The sequence below is a fragment of the Pyxicephalus adspersus genome, chromosome 8, assembly GCF_032062135.1.
Source record: "Pyxicephalus adspersus chromosome 8, UCB_Pads_2.0, whole genome shotgun sequence".
Classification (NCBI taxonomy): Eukaryota; Metazoa; Chordata; class Amphibia; order Anura; family Pyxicephalidae; genus Pyxicephalus; species Pyxicephalus adspersus.
The window spans coordinates 34236655-34251267 of NC_092865.1; the positions used below are offsets into that span (position 1 = coordinate 34236655).

The 14613-nt window shown below is 35.0% G+C and overlaps 1 protein-coding gene across 1 annotated transcript in view; it reads left to right on the forward strand.

The window, feature by feature from the left end:
• Positions 1-442: 442 nt before the first annotated feature.
• The window catches only part of LOC140337222 (putative ferric-chelate reductase 1), a 26551-nt gene continuing 12380 nt past the window's right edge, over positions 443-14613 (forward strand). Inside the window, exons 1-6 of the mRNA XM_072420821.1 lie at positions 443-513; positions 3621-3816; positions 6953-7089; positions 8220-8311; positions 12576-12636; positions 13687-13980. Of these exons, the coding sequence (XP_072276922.1) occupies positions 3621-3816; positions 6953-7089; positions 8220-8311; positions 12576-12636; positions 13687-13980 (780 nt within the window). The 5' untranslated portion in view covers positions 443-513. The remainder of the gene's footprint in view (positions 514-3620; positions 3817-6952; positions 7090-8219; positions 8312-12575; positions 12637-13686; positions 13981-14613) is intronic.

Consider the following 14613-nt stretch of genomic DNA (forward strand, 5'->3'; position numbering starts at 1 on the left):
TAGTGGCCATAATAATTCATGACCATGGCCATAATGTAACAGTAAACGTTGGGGAGCTTTGGGATGTTCTGATGGATGTTCATTCACTCATCTGGACATTGTGATTATTGTTGCTTCAAACTGCAGAATGACAGCCTTCTTTCTATATTTTTTTTCTATTTTTATTGTCATGACTAATTAGGCTCTATATTGCAATCCTACACAATATATTTATCCACAGGAGCTGATTTGATTTTTTGTGGTTGTAATGGTGGCTTCAGGGAACATAAGATAAAATGCAAAGTAAAATGTAATTTATTGACAGGAAGAAGATATTTTCCATTAATTACTAGCTTCCTCCTCCAGCTTGCTGATGTAATGTGGGGTGTGGAAAAGGTTAATATCAGTGTGCATCATCAAAGCTTTAATTGTGTTTGTCTGTTCGCTTCCTAGTCTACCTAAGTAGTTTATGTTCCTTCATCCACAGAGCTGCCAAACTTTCATGTAACTTCAAAAGATTCTCACGGGAACAAGGTGAGTAAAAGACAAAATTTTATTTCACGTAAATACAGATAAAGAACAATCGGCATCCTTACTTAATATGCAATACGATATACAATGTTAACATTTATACAGAACTTTTCGAATTTGGTATTCAAAGGAATATTTATACAAGCATGCACTTCCATTATGGTTTATGTGGTTCTATCAATATATATAGGCTATGCTGAAAGGGTGCATTGGGAAGCAGATTTTCAAAATCTTGTGAGAATGGCTTGAGTAATGGGTAGATCTCCAAAATATTAGAGCCTAATAACAGAGATTTTTTTAAGCGTTCTTTCCAATAAATAGGAGCCAAGTTGTCTGAAACTCTATGGCTATGTTTAGGCTGGTGATAGGTTGCAATGCAGTTACCTCTTTCCCACATGCCCAGACTGCTTTTTTGAGTGATTTTCTACATGTGGGAATCTCACCTGCACCCATGTATAAAGAATGATTGGGGGTGCAGTAAGAGGTTCAGTAATTCCCACTGCCACCTGCTTTAAATGTTCAAATACACGTTCTTTCAGAACCAGCACAGCGGTGTGGTCGGCTGAATGAGAAACCACATGGGAACTGCTGTTACTGCTGCCAGTCTGGGACAGGCAATGTCCCCTCTACAATTTTTTAAATACACTCGCCTGTCCTCATCCTGTCTCCACTATCTTCTTCTTCTCTTGCTGCTTTCCTGATAATCGGGCAAACCAGAACCAGAAGGGACATCACATTTGCAAATTTTGCAAACAGAACTACAGTTCCACTTTAAGATCAGTGAGATTGTTTTAGTGAAATCCTTTTTTTGACATTGTAGCCACTCTATGCAATAAAGCAAAGTTTGATGGCAACAGAGAGCAGTCTCCCGAACTGCACTACCTGCAGTCCTTAGCCAAGCTCAAGTGTTTTATTATCATACTGAAAATGACAGTTTATTTGCTGCATACATCATAAAACAGGTTATGCAAAATGAACTTTTATTGTAACTGTGTCCACAAAAAGTAGAAAGGCAAATAAAAGTGTAGTCACATTTTCACTTGTTGGCTAATGAAATGTTTACCTTTTTTTGAACTGTCAGGATATATTCATTATCTAAGATATAGTACATATAGCGTACAATATGTGATGTAAAATACACTATTATTTATGAGTGGTGATATGACTGCATTGACAGCATGAAATAAAGTGTTAGACTAAAGTGGCTTAATAAAAAGTGAAACAAAATCTATTACAAGTGAGTGTAAATACCTGGCACCTTTCGTGCACATGGCTCCATATTTAACAGAATCTTCAAAACATCTCCCTGCAACCCTTTTAACATTTTCTAACAGAGAAATGATTCAGACTATATTTAAAGTCAATAAAATGCACACTAATCAGCTGTGTGCCAGAGATAAGAACTACTTACTGTCATGTTACTCATTCTACTTATATCAGAAAATCATTGACAGCATGACAGCACTCACCTGCCTTCAAATTAAAGGCTGCATCATCTGGAGCATTAGGTTGAAATTTCTCCCTCAACCTAATTTTGTGCTTCCAAGGGTAGTGAGGAGGTCAGGTTTGCTGGAGAAGCTAAAAATCTTTGCAGTCCCGTACAATAAACTAATTTTATTTCAATCACTTTTACCATTTTAGATTGACATTAGGAGTTTAGTAAATCTTCATCTAGTTATAACCCCCTATTACTTTTCCCTTAAGGGCCTTTATACAAATGCTAGTTACCTGTCTTTGCTTTTGATACTTATTGCAAGGGAATCTGAATTTTGTCTTACCCCAATGCTACTAGTTGCAAAAGTGGGTCAATATAAGGGCCATGCACGCTGCATTTAAAAAGAATGTCAACAAAGGAATCTCTTAGTTATATCAGCACTGGTTTATGTTAAACCTCTGACAGTCTTTTGGTAATAGTACCAAGAAAATGGCTTTTCTGGGGAGAAAACATAAAACCTATAATAATGCATACAGATTTTTTGCAGTGTTTAACTCACGTAGGAGGGTCCATCATCATCATTACTTTTTCATCTTTTTCCTTAACTGTTATGTGTTATGGTGCCTCTAAGGTCCAAAGACGGGGTGACAAGATGAAAAAAGAATTTAAAAAAAGCAAAAAGAACAAAAAGATTAATTGCTGGCCACATTATTGTCTGCTCCATGTCCAAAGGTACAGGCCAACACTAATTCACATGGACATTGGTACCTATGGCTCTTGGAACTTCCCTAATGTGAAGCCATTCTTTGCTTGTGTGGGGAATATAACTAAACTAGTTCATTTTACTTCCTTCTTTCACAGCAGCAAATTCTTTCCTTCTCTTTGGACATGTATAGGGAGAGAATGGCTATTGACTCTCCTTTATTGATGATTTGCCTCATATAAAGGAAGTCACATACTCCTTAATTCTAGAAGAATTACATGTTTGTTTGTTGCCAACATCTGAACATAGTGGCAGGTTAAGTGAATGAAATGTGAATATATACTGCTGGGGATGGAGGTATGAATGTAACCCCATAGCTTTGTCTAGGCAAAGCTTAGCTGGCAGGATTGTTTTATATTTGAATAATCCATGTGTATTTACATGATAGACATGCATGCCATCACTTTACTGCATGAGTTGCAGGTTGGCAGTAGAAGATAAGCCGTAGTAAGAGTGGCCACCAAATTAAATTACAGTGCCGCTTTCACATCCCAACCACCTGTCACTCTGCTTTAGTTCTCTCCGTAATTCATGGAAGCTTCTTGATTTAGGTATATTTCAAATATTATTCAATGTAATATTTAGGAATATTCAAATAACTCCTTTTTAAGAGGTAGGTCCTTGGTCTTAGCCTTCCTACCTCCAATGGCTGTGTCTTTTTGTCCCAGTGATGATGACAACCCACAGTTTATATCCTGCTCTCACAAAATGGAAGGTGAAATCTTCCCAGCAATACAGCAGTAAACATTTTATGTTATTCTATTTTCTTTCAACCACCAAAAAAGTTGCAAAAGTTGCACTTGATAAATAATATGAATCAGGTAAGGTTGTAAATAAAATTAAGTCACAGAAAACCCAAATTGAATGCATTATCTTTGAATGCTATTTTAAACTGGATATTTTTTTCCACAGATGATACTTAGTGGCTTTGGTTACATCATTCTTGGAATGCTAACTACACGTGTTGCCAGTTTCAGAAGCGGGTTGGTAACTCCAGCATGTAACACCATGATGCCAAACCATAGGGGTGCTGTACCGAACACAACAGAACCACCATACAGTGTGTCTGCTTCCAACTATTCATATAGTCCTGGAGATCAGATTACAGGTAATAATCTAATATCTTCATCTTTAAAACTGTGTTTTTACAATAATTAATTTTGTAAATTCATTCATGCGTTGCAACCTTCAATACATACACATCTTGACATTAAAAAGAATCACGTACACTCGTAAAGATTGTATTTTCCAGCAGAAAGCAAAAAATATAAGAAGGAAAATAAACTACAACCCACCACTATTAACAGGTAAAACATCTGTTTCTTTTCTGTTTTATCCCTTACAGCTCCTAAAGGCCATAAGTACCTCTATCTGCTAGGGACCTCTAACAGGCTACATACATACATGTGTTTATTGCCCTAAAGCAGTAGTGGTCAACCTTCTTAAAAAAAGAGGCCCCATCAAGTGCAGCCTGCATTATTATTGGTATTTTTGCATCAGCAAAATGTGACATATAATATCCACAAAAATCCAACTCTTTTTAGGAAATCACAAATACCACATTTGATTTTCCTCTGAGCCAGATCCATAACGAATGATTTATTGGAAAAAAAGATCAATAAAAAAGGAGCAGGTTATAGAGCCCGTAAAAGTATGGCGTGAAAGAAACAAACTAAACTAGTTAACTATTGGAACGCAATATCCAACCTATTAGAATTTAAAGTTAATCAACATCTGACCTTCTCAATTATACACCTTCCCTTGATGAATAATTATATAATGCCACATCCCTATTTAGAAGTACAAAATAGAAAAGCAAACTTTGGGACTTTTAAGGCATAAATACACTGTACTTACATAAACTTTGACATTGTTAAAACTTAAAAAAAAACTTTATTTATGTCTTTTAAAATAGTTTAAAACAGCAATGGTACTACAGTACATAGCCATCTGGTGTGTAGTCTCATACAAATGTTTTACGCGTTTCGCGGAATGCAGTCTGCTTCATCAGGAACAAAAGAGACCTACAATGTTAACCACTTATTAGTAATTCCAATACTTTTTTAACAGAATCCTAAACAATAACAATTCTCACATTATGAAACAATAACAAAAACATCTAGTTTACGAAATTCGATAACTTACTTCTATGATCACATGCGGTAGGTGCGCCAGCAGAGAGTAGGGCAGCTGCTTCACAAAATGGTTGGTTCGGAGGAATGAAAACAGCAGATTATAGGGTCTGAGTATATGTGATCATTATCATTTACCTCAACATCAAGGGACCACTGTACACATGCCCCATTTTTGCCCAAGGCACATGCTCATCTTGGGCAACAATCATCTAGCACGTGTACATAACTTATGGTTAAACTAAAACAGAGCTGTGCAATCAGTGGCAAGAAGTCAAAGGTGACAAAAAACTAGAATTACTGAAACTCCATTAATGTATTTTATTTCATAGATAAAATCCAGTTTGATAAGAAATGCTTTGAGATGGTAATAGATTCACCTATTCTCTGTAATGCCCACTTTCACGGGGTATATTTGTATACCTCTTTCAAACACCCAATGGAGCCTGTCAAGTATATTAAAAAGGAGTGAAAAATATAACAAATACTTCTTTTACCAGGCCCACAGGGACATCCGTTCTAATGGCTCCCTTGTGAACAAATGAAGAATATTTTGGGATTTTTTAATCAAAAGTACTAACTTTATTTACTCAGACATATATTCCTATATTTCAGTAAAACGCTTTTTGAAAAAACTAGTTGTGTGGCTGTGGTGCCAACCCTCTTTTTTAATTCTTTGAGGTTGATTTACTAAAGCCGTAGAACATTTTCATTTTGTATAATGAATTTTGTTCAAGGTTAAGGCTTGTATCAGATATCAATATACTTGTTTTTTAATCATACAAAAACTAGTGTGCCAGAATACCAACTAGGCAAATGGCATTTTTAGGAAGCCAGTAAGGGCACTCCTTGTATTTTTCCTCATACCTATCTACTGTAATTATTCCTCCACCAACCATGGTGGAAAACTGCATGGTTAGCAGCTCCCGGGTGCATATCAAACTGTTCCTGTGAATAGGAAGCAAACCGCATCGCAGATAACCACATTTGCACACAGCTGTGGCACAAATCAGTAAGCATGTGGCAAAAAGAAAAGGGGTACCACCCTATGATCTGCCGCAGCTTGGTGCAATAACTTCACTTGATTGCGAGAGGTTGGGACTATGGGAGAGCCAACAATAGAACTCTGCCGCTCACTCCAGGTCTGAAATTACCTTTAGTTTATCAGAGACTGACAAGTTGTTATCAGTAATAGTCTTTGACAGACTGATACTGTTATGCAAAGAGTTACGTGTTTGATGGAAGATATTGCTTGAATAGCATGAGACTTTCAGCAGTACCACCAGCAGTAAAAATGAAGAAATAAAAAAGTTTCAAACTATGCCTGACTGACCTCTCATTTATTAGTGCCTGTATAGTTTAGGGGTCAGTGTTGCTTGGCAGAGCCAGCTGCACGGACCTAAGGATGGTTTTAAGCTCTCTGTAGAAATGGTGTTCTGATTAGGGATGAGTGAGGATGCCTCTGGCATGCAGCCCTGGAAATCCTCCTGTTCGTGCAATCCCCGGGCACTAGAGGTTAATTATCCTCTAGTGCCCAGGGGATCGCACACTCTTCTCAATGAATGCAGCCACAGCTGCAATCATTGAGAAGATGCCCGGCAAAGGAGAACCTCCTGACATTGTAATATAAGTATCTCTTATCATAAGTGATACATTTGTGATACATGATAAAATAAGCCTTTGATGTTCACCTTTTCTTTTAGGAGGAGAATGCAAGTGTCTGTCTTCATAAACACCAACCAGATAAATGCTAGTATTGTAGTTAGAAATGGAGCATCAGGTACATTTGAGCATAAATAGCCACATTAACAAAATAAAAATCCTACTTAAGAACACATTTTTATATGATTTTAAACACTGTGTAAACCTTAAAAAATATACTGAGCAAATCAAACCAAAAACCAAATATATTTCTGGGAATATTCTATCGATAAGTGGTGTATAGACTGCTCTCCATTTGTCATATCAGAAATATATTGTGCTTTTAGATTTAAATAGACATAGCAATTAAATTACAAAATGGCTTATGCAGCAATTATAAAAGTTATATATTGTTGTAACCAGAAAAAAAAATATTTAACTGTTGTAATTATGTTTGTGTTTCAATTCAAGTTTTTCTAGAAGCTAAGAATGGGTCCGTTTTTAAAGGCTTCCTTTTGCAAGCTCAATCTGTTCCAGGAAATGAAAGTGTTGGCCATTTCATTGTGACCGATCCCAACTCTCAAACAATTAACTGTGGCAGCAATGTTGTAAGTAGACATTAAACATAATTTATTCATTCTTCACTCTTCTATCTGAGCTCTTATTGGACTGTTATCATAGAACTAGTGTTACTAGCTCTGGCTCAGAAACTACTTGTTATCATTTACAGCAACACTTTGAGAACACTGTACACAAGCAGAATTACATGTGTGGCTCTAAAGCAGAATATATCTACGCAGGGTGAGTGGTTAGCTTTTCACAGACTATGCGGGACAGGGATGGTGAGCCAGGTTTATTAAGCAGAGAATTGTTTCTGACTATTATTACCTTGCTAACCACATTTTTAGGTGTTCATTTAAAAATAGGTGTGTCTGATGTTATTGTTGGAAAGCTGCTGTAGGTATGATTTTTACCAAACAAGATGGTGCAAGACAAGTAGGCCACAGCATACCTTGAGATGTCATTATTGCATAAAGGAAATACCTTTTCTTTCCCACAGTCTGAGCTTTTACACGTAATGTCATTTAGCTGTTGTAGTTTTTTTTTTCTTTAATCAAACTGTGTGAATATAATTTTTTTTACTAATCATATGACTTGTAGTTGTAGAGTCTAAGAAATTGAAAGTTCAAGATTTTAAAGTAGCTACCTAAAACAAATGATTTATTCACATGAATACGCTTCAGAGAAGTATTTAGCTTCTGTAGAAGATAAAACCTCTGAGTTTGCTTTTTGCTGAACCTGAAAAAGGCCTATTGCCTAACTGGAACAAGTAACCACAATTGTGAGTACTGAGATGTCCTACCCTATCTATGGCTATATATCCTACGAGTTCTGGATCACCATTTGCTCTGAAGAAATGTAGTGCTAGAATAAGGTTCCTTCAACCTGAGGAATGGAAAAAAAAGAGATCTTTCAAAAGTCTTATCATTCTTTAAAAAGCATAAACCCCCCTGTCTAAATATACCACCGGTAATTATGGAGATTAGTCATCTATGGTACTGAGCATCAATACCTGCCCCTGTGGTTAGTAAGGGTTTTAATGTGAAAACAGCAGTCTGAGTCTTCTCAGTTGCATGAAAGAATATGGAGAAATGCGGAAGGTGCAGAAGGAACTTCAGACTTTCAAAATATCTAGTTGATAATCAGTGATACATGCCATCTCTATGTCTCTTTTTAGAATTCATCTCTCAGCCACATCAATTCAAATAATAAATCCTATATCTCAGCTTTGTGGGTGGCACCAGCATCATATGCCAATGTTCTATTTAGGTAAGTACTATGCAAACAATTCCTAATTTTAAAGTTTCAATTTATAATTTCATAAAGTTTTACTTTTTGCAAGTCATTCCTGACCTTGAGCTTTGCTATATACATAGGTTAATTCATAAGTAACACATAGACATACTTATTGACAAATAAATAGGTACTTTCACACATTTGTACATTCCACACCCTTTTCCTATTATCTTGTTGAAACATTTTTCCTCAGCCTCAAATCCTAGAGTTAGAAATCTTCATTTTTATACAGTATACACTTTTTTAAATTTCATCTGCACCGGAGTTGATAATTAAATTAAACTTAAATCTTTGCACTTTTTAAGTGATAGAAAGCCTAAGTCAGTAATTTCAGATTTAATTGCTCTGAAATGTGAAAGAAGGCCAATAAAAGAAAAAGGACCTGATTTACTAAAAGGATATGCACAACAGCAAGGGGAAAATAACATGAAGATAAATGGATAATTGAACTGGATAACTGCGTTGTGAGTTTGCAATTCTGTTTTGTGCCTCGTATGCAGAAAGTAATGTGCACAATCAGATTCTGCAATAGAAGATGATATAATAATTTTACTTATGATAAAAAAAGATACTTATATTAAAGGAAAGATATAATAATTTTACTAAAAAAAAAAGTTTTGCTAAATACAAAGGCAGTTACTTTTTTCACACCCCTTATTTCCTATGAATAAATATTTTAAGTAATAATCATAAAATAATATGAAGTAATAATAGCCAAAGAAGGAAATTTGACATTGAAAATGTTAGCTTTCCTTTACATGAAAAAGGTGAATGAAGAAGGGCACCTTACATTAAGGTCACTGGGAGAGCACAACCTTGGTGATCAAAGTAGTGCTTTCATACAATAGTGGCCAGTATTCATTTTAAAAGTGTCAGAGGGAGAAAAAATGCCCTTTACATTGAAAGGTAATTGGAAGAAGATGATTGGTGTTAGTTGTTACCTAATAGAAGAAGGAGGGGAAAGACTGCTGCTGCCATACACTGGCTCTACCATATGATGTTTGCTCCAGAATCAGAAAATAGGTCATTTTGGTACTACTCACATCCTAATAAATAACTAGACTTAGAATGGCTGGTCTAAACAAAATCATGTATGTTGTACTCTTGAAAGAATAAAATGTTTTAAGCATGTATATAAATTACAACATGCATTTGCAAGTAGCAGCATATAAACATGTGTACAGACAGGCTAAAGCATTCAAGAAACTGGAGTTGGTAATACTTAGATAACTTCACCTGTTAGTGTGTTAGTCATATGTATGGTATCATAATTGTGCTTATCTCCATTAGCATTACATGCATTTAATCAATACTAGGGGAGTGTACTTTGATTGTTTAAGCACATTTATGGTACATCAATGGAAATTCATGTTCCCATTTACCTTTGGCCCATTACTAATTGCATATTTTTGATGTCCTAGAAGATATTTTCTATTATGTTCACCTGGCCGCACAAAGTAAATTCTTATTGTGCAATCTACAGTACTATGCTTTGATCAAATATTTGGTAATGAAACAAATGTAGTCACTGTAATACTCTGGAGCATACAGAAATTTAGATTTTTAATCAAAGTTATCCTATGTTAGTAGATTGTAATTAGAATAAAGCAGCAGCCTATAGGTGCAAGGTAATAACATAAGGAAAGTATGCTCTTTACATTCTCTCAAGACCTAAATGAGGATTAGCATTTAAATGAACAGTACAGGGATAGACCCACTGTAAAGCCCTGTACCGATTTCCAATAGATGTGCAATTGTTGCTGGAAATGATCTTTTGTAGTTGTTTCCAGTGACAGATGACCAAATGAGCACTGTACACACAGCGCTGTTCTGTACTATGGAAAAGGGAGAGGGAAGGACAAGCAGCACCCTTCTGTGTTCTTTTTTATTGAAATGCACAGCAGTCATTCCTGATCAACTGATCATCAATCTACCATGATTGGGGGACCTCTGTACACATGAAAGATTTTCACCCAAGACAAGAAGAGCAGTTCGTTTTAGGGTAATTATTGTATGAGAACTGTAAAAAGCTTAAGGATTTGTTTTTACTTTTTTTTATTGATGGAGTACACCCTGCAGGTTTTTTGCATTCAGAAGACTTGGAATTTGAAAAAATGGTAGACACAGCCACCAATCAGATTCACCTGCTAGAGAAGTTTATATATGACTGGTGATACAGAAAGCAGAAATAGAAAAAAACACAATGCCTAAGCTCTATGAAGTGTACACCTACCACCCTATTAACTTATATACGCTGTCAAACCCTGGGTAATACAGTACTTATAAAACTGTAAATAGAGTGAACTTTTTAATTGTAGTACAGTGGCACTGTGTGCTTGATGGCATTTTTATAGATTACTACTATTATTGTTTTAACCTGAAACGGCTGTGAAGGGATGAGGGGGCAGATTACATGACGAAAGTTAATTCTCAGGGTATAGGTCGGGTGTATTTGGTTAAGATTATCTCAAAAGTGAGGTAAAGTCCCTCTTAGACAGCTGTTACCCGAACAAGTGTTCCCTTTGGGAGTTTAACAAAGAAATATAGCATACCCCGTGTGCAGGGCATTACCATAGTGAACGTCCTCTCTACTGCAAGGGTTTTATTTATGGTAATTAAAAGTGCTTTTCACTTGCACCCCAGTCAAATAATTATTTTTTTCCATTGTAGTGCCATTTCTTCTCTGAAATGTTTAGTGCTGAAGATTTTTTATTTTTATTAAAAAAGTTTTCTTTATATTTTCCTTACAATTATGTAAGAAAACATTTTAAAAAAGTAATTACACAAAAAAAAAATTGAGAATTAATGGTACAGAACCCCATTTACAACAGAACCATTAGGACTGCATTAGTAAGTTAGTAAGGTAAACAAAGGACACAACTTTTCACAGTATAACTAGGAGCAGTATAACAGTATAACTATAACTAAGATAAATATATCTTAGTTATATATCAGTATAACTATAACTAAGATATATAGTATAACTATGTTATATACATATATCTCATCTCTTGTACTCTGTCTTCATTATTATTATATTGTAAGTATATTGTAAAGACAATAACAACAGATCCTTCTCTATTAAAACAAGGTGAATTAGTTTTATTGGGTGATTTTTCCCTCACTTTTAGTTACAGTGACAGATCTTACCCCTCACCATTCTGTCACTGACTTGAGATACACACCAATTTGTTTGGGCTTTCTTATATGATTGTGAAACATTCCTAATCTAGTAAATTGCTATAAAAAGCAATAACCTGTGTTGATAACAGGGAATGAACAGGGTCCAAATGATGTCCTCAGTTTGATAAATAGCTTACATAATACATATGTCCGCATTCACCTTCTTTCTCATCAGCTGGAAATCAATATATCCACACTCAATGAATACATTCCTGAGGCTGTACAAACATGCTTAAACCTTTGTACACTTTGAACCATTTTTGCCATTTGGTAAAACCAAATAAAGACACCCTGAAGCCTATCAATTAAATCACTTTAGCCTGATATACACTATTGTATCTTCTGTAAAAATGGTATTTAGGTCTCTAAACGTAAGAGTGAGAAAAGAGACAGTCCAGGAATTTTCATGGCTCATTGGACCAAAGTAAGCTATTGGAGACGACACTAATTGCATTTCGATTCTTGCAGAGACCAGGCTATAATGACGTAAAGAGACAGTGAGTTCCCCTTCCCTGTCATTGAAGGACTTGGGTTATATAGTGAACAATTTGTTTTCTACATCTTGTGTTCAACTTTTGAATGGAAATATTGGGAATCATATATCAACAAATAAACAATTGCATAAGCTGTGTCCTTAAGTATGCTACAGTTTGCAAAATTGATATGTCATAATGTTGTATTTCATATAATAAATTTCATTTCACACTGCACTCGTTGGGCGAAATGTATTAAATGGGAGAATCTGAGTGATCGAGTAAACCTGGAATTGATCTAGTTCAAGATATAAAAAATTGCCAACTAAAAGCAAATGGTTTTTAAGAAATCCATTTGCTGGATCACCCAGGTTCCGGTGCAGAGTGTGACCGATTAGTCACAGATTTTCAAACATACACACTTTTACACAATTTATACATATGTGTGTGTGTGGAACTTGATTATTAACCTTTTATATACAGGCCCAGGTTTTTACCTTATGAAACTATTTTTTAAATAAATGTATTGATCATGGACAGTAATATATAACATAATTAAAGATTTTCAATTTTTTACTCAGGGCAACATTTGTGCAGACTTACAGCAATTTCTGGGTAGGAGTGGAAAGTCCTATTCTAACAGTAAGTAAAGACTTTTGTATTTATTATACTTTGTATTTTACATTTAACATACTGTGTAAACAGAATTTTAGCGATATATAGCATAACTTTGTCAATTTTCAAATATACATTGCCTGTGTTTTAGGTGCTAGCAGAATCCGCAATATTTAAAAGCAATATAGGTTATATCTTCCAAAGCATTCTTTTATCATTATTAAAGTTAGACAAGTTGAAAATCCTGAACTGCCAGTTTTTGATAATAGGTTTATTTCTTTATACCTGTTTCCTTTGGCATTTACTGTTGTATCAACATTTTATAATATATTGTTTATATATACTTGGAAATATTTCAGTAACATAGCAAACTGAACATGGCTCAACCCACAATAACCCCTTTCTTAAATGTACAATACTGAAAAGAGTGCTGTTTTTATCCTACATACACATACATAAGAACACACAATCTGACAAATACACATTTATGCCAATGAAAGGTGGGGGTTTTCCAGCCAGTCTGGTTAAATTTTCCTTTCTATAGCTACTAAGAGTACTAGCCTCCATAAGGAAGGGAAACACTAATAATGCTTGTCTCACACTAAGAAACACAGGCATGAGATATGCAGGACTATATGTACTAAATTTATTTTTTGAAAATAAAAGTTTATCAAACAACAAGGTTAGGTAAAACAGGTGTCTCAACAACCAAGCTTCAATCTGTAACTTTTGGGAAGATCCCATAAGTAACAAAAAAAAATTGACTCATTCAAAGTTGATCATTCCCACAAGTATTCACAACATCACATCACATGTGATATAACACCATGCACAATAGCAGCAAAAACCTGCAGAATAGTCCACAGTATTTCAAAGATTTTGTTAGGTACACAAATGTACCTTATGGCATAAGAAAAGGCAAACTAGAAAATAATTTTTTGTATACTTTATGAAAATATATATATGGTGAAGGATAGAATACAGGTTTTGTTATGTTTTATGTGGCAGCTTTAACAATAATATACAAATTATGTTATAATAAACAATCATATACTAACGTGCATTTTCTAATTTCAGAATATTGATATTCCTATCATATCCAGCACTCCTACAGTTCCCAACAATACAACTGGAACCATTACAAGTACTTTAACATCTGCTAGCTCTATTATCCCACCTACCCATATTTCCCAGGACACATGTGGAACCCAGAAAACATGTTTTAGCAACCCTTCAAACTGTAACCCTTCCAACACCTCAAGCTGCTACTTTATGTCCTCTGCCAAAATCAATAATGGAGGCTATCAGTTTGAGATTAGTGGACCAGCTTCTGGATATGTTGCTTTTGGATTTTCAGATGACCAACGTATGGTGAGAAAAGCACAAAAAAACCCAAACTTTTTATTGCCTTCTGTACCAAGTATCTATACTGCATATTGTACTGTTATGTTTAGCAAAAGCCCATTCTCCAATCAGAATTCACAAAGCGTTAACGTTCACAATTTATCTTTAGGTAAAGAATAAATTCAGGGTTTGCTATACATTACTAATATATAATATGTTAATGTTTCACTTTTACTTTTATTACTGTTAATTAACAGTTAAAGAAAAAACAGGCATCAGTTCCTACCTAATTGGTACAGTGTTCAAAACATAATCAGTGTTAAACTCAGTGCCACCATGACAGACAGGTATTAATGCCAACAATTGAAAAACAGGGGAGAGAAGGTTTTTTAATTGTGTTCAAGGGCAACATTGAAAATGCACAAATGCTTCAAATTGCAGGCTTGGGCATATTGTAAAGTATATGTACCTCTAAATACCTGAACTCAGAAGTGACTTTTTATATAAAAAGTATGCATGTGCAGAATTATAGTCAAGCCCTTTATTTGTGTCTTTGTTGTACTGTTTTGCAGATTTCCTTCCTGTCAATTAAGGAGGACCTCCCACTGAGAGATTGTAAACTTGTAATGTAAATGCCATTACTAAACTTATTTTAAAAAA